The sequence below is a fragment of the Ustilaginoidea virens genome, chromosome 1 (genome assembly GCF_000687475.1).
Source record: "Ustilaginoidea virens chromosome 1, complete sequence".
In the NCBI taxonomy this organism is placed as follows: Eukaryota; Fungi; Ascomycota; class Sordariomycetes; order Hypocreales; family Clavicipitaceae; genus Ustilaginoidea; species Ustilaginoidea virens.
The window spans coordinates 554,676-561,133 of NC_057316.1; the positions used below are offsets into that span (position 1 = coordinate 554,676).

At 52.8% G+C, this 6,458-nt stretch overlaps 3 protein-coding genes across 3 annotated transcripts; 2 read left to right on the forward strand and 1 right to left on the reverse strand.

Annotated features, from left to right (window-relative positions):
* Window positions 1–695: 695 nt before the first annotated feature.
* On the forward strand, window positions 696–1,622 carry UV8b_00115 (uncharacterized protein; the record flags this gene model as incomplete). Its single annotated transcript, XM_043137613.1, has 1 exon — window positions 696–1,622. The coding sequence occupies one exon, from the start codon at window positions 696–698 to the stop codon at window positions 1,620–1,622; it is 927 nt and encodes a 308-aa protein (XP_042993547.1).
* A 540-nt stretch (window positions 1,623–2,162) lies between these two features.
* Window positions 2,163–2,861, forward strand: UV8b_00116 (uncharacterized protein; the record flags this gene model as incomplete). Its single annotated transcript, XM_043137614.1, has 2 exons — window positions 2,163–2,215; window positions 2,363–2,861. The coding sequence occupies 2 exons, from the start codon at window positions 2,163–2,165 to the stop codon at window positions 2,859–2,861; spliced, it is 552 nt and encodes a 183-aa protein (XP_042993548.1).
* A 602-nt stretch (window positions 2,862–3,463) lies between these two features.
* On the reverse strand, window positions 3,464–6,257 carry UV8b_00117 (uncharacterized protein; the record flags this gene model as incomplete). The annotated part of the gene is made up of 2 exons (XM_043137615.1): window positions 3,464–3,655; window positions 3,723–6,257. 2 exons carry the CDS (start codon window positions 6,255–6,257, stop codon window positions 3,464–3,466), a joined length of 2,727 nt encoding a protein of 908 aa, XP_042993549.1.
* Window positions 6,258–6,458: the final 201 nt, after the last annotated feature.

Genomic DNA, 6,458 nt, shown 5'->3' on the forward strand with positions numbered 1-6,458 from the left:
TGGGCGGTTCACGAGGTTCGGCGTGTCCCATCTCGGTAGACTGGGGGCGGCTTTCCAAGCTGCCTGGCCCAAAGCGGAAGGCTCTGGCGAGGGAAGCCGTCGCCGTCGCCCTTGATCGGGTAGTCGTCGCCGATGGACCCGCCTCTCAGGAACTGCTTCACGCATGCAAGTGTCATGACGAAGCGAAGTGGTTAGGGTACGGGACAACACACCAGCACGAGCGTTTTGGGCGAGGCCAAGACGGGGCCTACACGTCATTATATATCTCCAAAAGCAGACGTGCTTAACTTGCCGTGCGGCTTTACCGAACTGGCCGCGGGATACTTAAGGGTTCAACTGGACCGGTCTGTTGCGTGTCGAGTCGCCATCACCATCACCGCTCCCGAGTTTAAACCACTCGTCCCAGAACCTCCCTTTGTCTCTTGTTTCTTTGAACCGCCGCTGGTGGTGTTCCAGATCGCGCCGGCTTGCCAGCGTCGCAGATACTTGGCCAACATAGCTCCCTCCCGTATTTGGTGCTTCCGGCTCTCAAAGAGTCATCTATGCTCGTTTTGCCTTGCCTGACGCATTTCTTTTTTTTTTTCTTGCTGTAAATCCCGGGCTCCAATACACACACACCTACTTGCCCGGCGTGCATTGGAGAGTCGCCCTTGCCTTGAATCGGCATCGTCGCAAAACGCACACATCAGTTACACATGGCTCCTTCAGCAATCGCCGAGTACCCTGCGGCACGGGACGCTGTCCAGGTCCTGGAGCACGTCTCCGACGCCATCGACGATGTGAACTGCATCAAGTACGACACCAAGTCAAAGTTCGACACGGGCAAAGACAAGACGCAGTTCCGTCAGTACCAAGACGCGTGCGAGAGGGTCAAGACGTTCTACAGGGAGCAGCACGAGAAGCAGACAGTCGCCTACAACCTCGCTGCGCGAAACCGATTCAGGAGCGCCTCGAGAGTCCGGCCGGAAATGACGATATGGCAAGCAATGGAGAAACTGAACACGCTGGTGGACGAGTCGGACCCCGACACCACCCTTTCCCAGATCGAGCATCTCTTGCAGTCGGCCGAGGCGATTCGGCGCGACGGCAAGCCTCGCTGGATGCAGCTGACGGGGCTCATCCACGACCTCGGAAAGTTGATGCTCTTCTTCCCGGAGCTCGAGGCCCAGGGCCAGTGGGACGTGGTCGGCGACACGTTCCCCGTGGGATGCGCCTTTGACAAGCGCATCATCCTGCCCGACACCTTTGCCGGCAACCCCGACACCAAGGATCCCATCTACAGCTCCAAGTTCGGCATCTACGCCCCTGGCTGTGGGCTTGACAACGTCATGCTCAGCTGGGGCCATGACGAGTACCTGTATCACGTCGTAAAGGACCAGTCAACGCTCCCCGACGAAGCTCTTGCCATGATTCGTTACCATTCCTTCTACCCGTGGCACCGGGAGGGCGCATACCACGAGCTCATGTGCACCAAGGACCATGCTATGCTGCAGGCCGTCCGGGCCTTTAATCCGTACGATCTGTACAGCAAAAGTGACGACGTGCCGTCAGTGGAGGAGCTGAAGCCTTACTATATGGAGCTTATCGACGAGTTCTTTCCTCAAAGGGTAGTAAAATGGTGATGCGAGAGAGGAGCGATCGGCTGTTTTATGTTTCCAGTTTGCAAAGTTTTGTCTGTCTCCTACTTGGCCGGAGAAATTTGGCTTTCATTTCGTCGCTGGATGGGACAATCAGTCATGGATTTTTATGAGCGTGCAAATGCGGCTTGGCAGTTAGCCATGTGTCATTTTTCGAGGGATAATTTTCGGTGGATCTCCGCAGTTGCACGACCTTTGAATGCTATAGCATCAAGGGAGTTTGGTTAAAGTCGCACTGGTTGAGTTCAGGACGCGAGGTGCGTGTGCAATTGTGATTGACTAGGTGTTGTTGAAATATTATATTTATTCCTTGTGACTTTTGTCTTCCGACCGAAGATTCCCCGTGTGGCATGACGGCCTTCATTTGGTGGGGGGGCAGGATGGGGGGGTTCCATCATCGTGGTTGGCGCTTGCCCAAAGACTTCCCACCAGACATCTTCCTAACACTGCCTTTGCAACGGCAAAGTACTGCAAGCCTCGGTCAATCTTGCGATTCCCTCTCTGCAGGCCGTTTGAAAAATCGACATGGAGTACGTCGAGCATCGAGTGGTCCAAGAGGCTGCCAGAGAAGCCGCTAGGTACGGTTGCCTCAGCCCGCAGACCACTGTCCCCCATCCAACCACCGTCTCCTTTCCTCCGACACACACGACCAAGACCCTTCCTCCCTTCGGGGCTTGTTGCACGGACCGTCCGATCGTTGGCTGATGATGCCGCTCCCGAATCAGTTCCGACACGCCTTTCACTCCGCTCAACTTCATCCTTCTCGGCGTCCTCTTGTACACGGCCTACTCGACCTTTTCCGCGTCCGACACCGCGCCAACTATCCCTCGCCGTCCGCCACCCAAGGTCTTCCGCACGTATACCCCCCGGACTTTGCTCCCGTTCAGCGGGGAGGACGGAGGCCCCATCTACTTCGCAGTCCGCGGCCGAGTGTTCGACGTCAGCAATGGGCGCAGCTTCTACGGACCAGGAGGGCCGTACGCCAATTTCGCGGGACGCGATGCCAGCCGAGGTCTTGCGTGCCACAGTTTCGATGCCGACATGCTGACCGAGGACCTGGATGGTCCGCTTGATGCGCTTGACGACTTGGGGCCCAGCGAGATGGAAGCCCTGGAGGGATGGGAGGAGACCTTTTTGGGCAAGTATGACCTCGTGGGCAAGTTGGTGTCTGTGGCAGATTATTCCGCTGCAAAAGGTGCCGAGGGTGCCGAGGGTGCGCAGTAGCTTGCAGTCTTCTTGCGAAAACTCAAACGTCTTTGCTTGAATCCGTGATCACTGAATTTTTGGGACAATATCCCTCCCTGTAAATAAACACTTGCTCCCATCATTAATTATGAAAGGACTGTGACTCTTGTAATTCCGAATATGGCCAAGGACGACGACTGTGTCTTCTTTATACATCTGCATGCTCGAAATAATTGAGCAACACACGATTTTCTTCCAAAACATTCAAAGTGGACTTGCCGAAATAAATAACAGGTAATGAGAATAAAAATAGTCTGATTCAGAACCGAAAGTATCCCAACACCATGCAATGCCTATTCATACCTGCAACAAATGAAACAGTCTTAATAATAGTACAGAACGCAGAATCTCTTTCCCTCCTCAAATGCATAATAGCTTGCATTTCGCATAGCTCAGAGCTTTTAAAAAAAAACATACCTGAGAAAAGAAAACTTATCCAGCATATTGTTCCCTCCTCTTTCTCTTCGTTCCCTCTGCCCCTTCCCCCGCCTCGTCTTTTCTTCTCTTTTCTCACTATCCAAGAAAAGAAAGGGCAGAAACGCAACTGGAATCGCAAATGAGTTGCTCTCTCCAGAGCGCATCTAAGGAGCGCCTAATTGCAAGACAGTCGCCGCTTGTCGTAATATGCCCGCAGTTTTGGTCGTGATGAGCTTTGCCAATTCCCAATCGCCAACTTCGACGGTGTCTCGGATTGCTGGGAAGTATGCAACATCAAATGTTGACCACTTCTGAGGGCCAAACGCAACGTGCTTGAACTGAGTGCGGTTCGGAATCTATCGGAAGAGTCAGACAACCAAGGCAACAATAACAATTTAGAGCAATCATGCATGAAGAACTTACACCGCCGCCGAATTCCAGGTCTAGGAGCGAAGCTTCAAACGCAGCCATCTTGTCGTTGTACAGGAGACGTTGTTGTCCGAGGTTGTTTGCTTCGAAACCATTACTGAGGACCATTGCCCGATCCCACTCCAGTTCCCATTTCTCAAACTCTTCGGCATTGCTCTTGACCAACTCGATGGCATCCTTCAATTCCCCAAAAGGAATCTTTGACGCTTCCTCCTTGGCTCCCTTCTGCTCATGTATCCAGGCTTCCAGATCGTGAGCCCAATGGCCCAACCTTCTCGCATATCCAACAAGGTCAAAGGGCAAAATAGCTCGGTCTGCTAGGTCCAGCACTAACAATCCAATGACTTGCCCCATGAGCCCGTGGTAGACAAAGTTTGGGTCTATTACCTGCTCGACCAAGTTGAAATTGTCGTAGCTCGAGCCGTAAAGAACAGGATTACCTGCAAACTGAAGGTCTATAGAGCTTGTGCCGGCAACGTGTTGAAATGGAACAAAATCACTACCTCCTCCAACGCCGTCTAGTTTGGCTTGCCGAGCGTCCCACTGTTGTTTTATAGTCGCATTGCCGTTTGGGTCCATCACTCGTTCCATAGCCCGGATCAATGCGCGTTCCAAAATCGGCGATCCAGTGGCCTTGAACTCGGTCCCGGAAACAGCATCGTCTAAATTGATGTAAGCGTAGGCATTGGCTCGTAGTGCTCTGGAATCGATGAATTCCTCGACATATTCGGTGGATCCAATCGTGTTAAACTCCGCAGCATCCCACGACATGAACTCAATCGTACGTAGTGGGCGCCATCCTCGACTTAGCAGGCTACCGAAAACGCGAGCTAGCTCAATCATGACGGCCGTTCCAGAATGAGGCTGCGTTGCGCCAAAGGCAAAGGTGTCTCGGTGATTCCCAATGATGATCGACTTGCTCGATTGTTCCATCCCCTCAATCCTACCATAGACGTTCCAGATCCGTTGGCGTTCCACTTCGTCTTGTTCGTTCTGCAGACGAACGATAGGTGACGCTTTGTCTCCGGTCCACCACTCGTCCATTTCTTGTGCGCTTCCTTTCCACTCCTCTGGGACTTTCTGCCCATGGCCCTTCAGGTGCTGCAGCAAAATCTTAGCGTCCCTCCAAGCAAGTGGAAGGCTCGGGATTTTCACTAATCCAGATGCATCCTCAATGTTTACCCTTTGATTCTTCTTCTTGCTCTCCCATCCAGGAGTTAGCACATCACCCATGACCCAACCTCTCAGGCTCACTGAGCCACGACGCACACCATCTTCAGGCATAAATCGTCCCTTTGGTGCAGGGTTCCCTTTGATAAAACCATCATCCGATGGGTCGCTGTAAATTAAGCATCCAGAAAATCCCGCCAGCTCTGCTGCTTTGACCCTGAGCCCGTCATCCCGTTGGGAGCCATTGTACCGTACTAGAGCAACAGCTCCAGTTGTATCAATTCCGCTGTCCTTGAGTTTCTGAAAGTCTTCTCTAGACCCGTAATTTGCGTATATGAGCGGACCTTTTACATCCCCCGACTTGGAAAGACCGTGAAAAGAATACGTCTGCCGCCCTGCCGTCTCTCCGCCGCGCTCTTCCTCGTCCAACTTGGCGGTCCAGATAGCCTTCTCTCCATTCTTATCCATGATTTGCACGGTTCGACCGTCCTTTCGTGGATAGTTTACGTATGCATAGTATTCATCGAGCTGCACACTGTCGAGTCGTGCACGGCCAAACATGCTCTGGACATCCACAGCGGTCGCATAATCCCCTTCCGTACCGGCAATGTGGGCATAATGTGAGTAGTGTAAAACAGAAGCTCGCATACGTAGTGGATCAATACTCGACTGCACAAAATGCTTGAGGTCTTCTGAATCGAAGCGCATGCCTCTCGTTAAAGGAGTATCGAAGCCACTAAAAAATCCGCTTGCGAAGAGAAAGTAGACGAAGCCGATGATGACAAGCAGGGCGAAAAGTCTCGCAAAAACGATGATCATGGTCATAGAAGTAAGCTGCGGCCATTGCCATTGCCATGGCCTGGTACCAGCGTTCGTCTCGTTTTCGTTATTGTTTTCATTACTCGTCGATTCAGACCGACCAGAGGGAAGCTGGATTCGAAGTCGGGGGAGGCTCAGCCGCCACTTCCACTTCCACTTGGGCAGCGATAATGAAAATCCGATCCTTTTGCTCCATATTGATGACAGGGACCTCGAAGGCTCCTCTATCTCTATCTCTTGCATTTCTCGCCGTACGTGGGTCGCCTCATCGTCATCGTCTGTACCGCTGTCGCTCCCGAATAGACTCGACTCATCATCCGTTTCTACCGTTGGGGGCTGGTATCCCTGAGGAGCTCTTGAGGGTCCTGCGAAACTGTCTGCTTGATGCAGAAGTGACTGTTGCTCGGTATGCTGAGCATCCTGGTCATCAATCGAAGACCTGGACGGAGCCCGGCGATAGTCGCGACGTCCCTCCGTTGCCAACGCCTCGTCATATGTCGGCGGAACCGGGTCGTAAAATGGCGTCTTTTCGGAGGGCATGGTGGGCTGGGCGCAATCGGCTACGCGACCTATGTTGCAAAGGAGCTCGATGTTTCAAGCCCATAAAAGGAAAAAACCTGCATCCAAAGGAGCCCTAGCAGGTTGGTTCGTCGTCTTGCCCGAATTACCTTTCCGATGCTGGCTCGGCTTGCCGACGTTGCTGAAGCCTTGACGAAGTGACTAATTTATCGAGGCAATAAC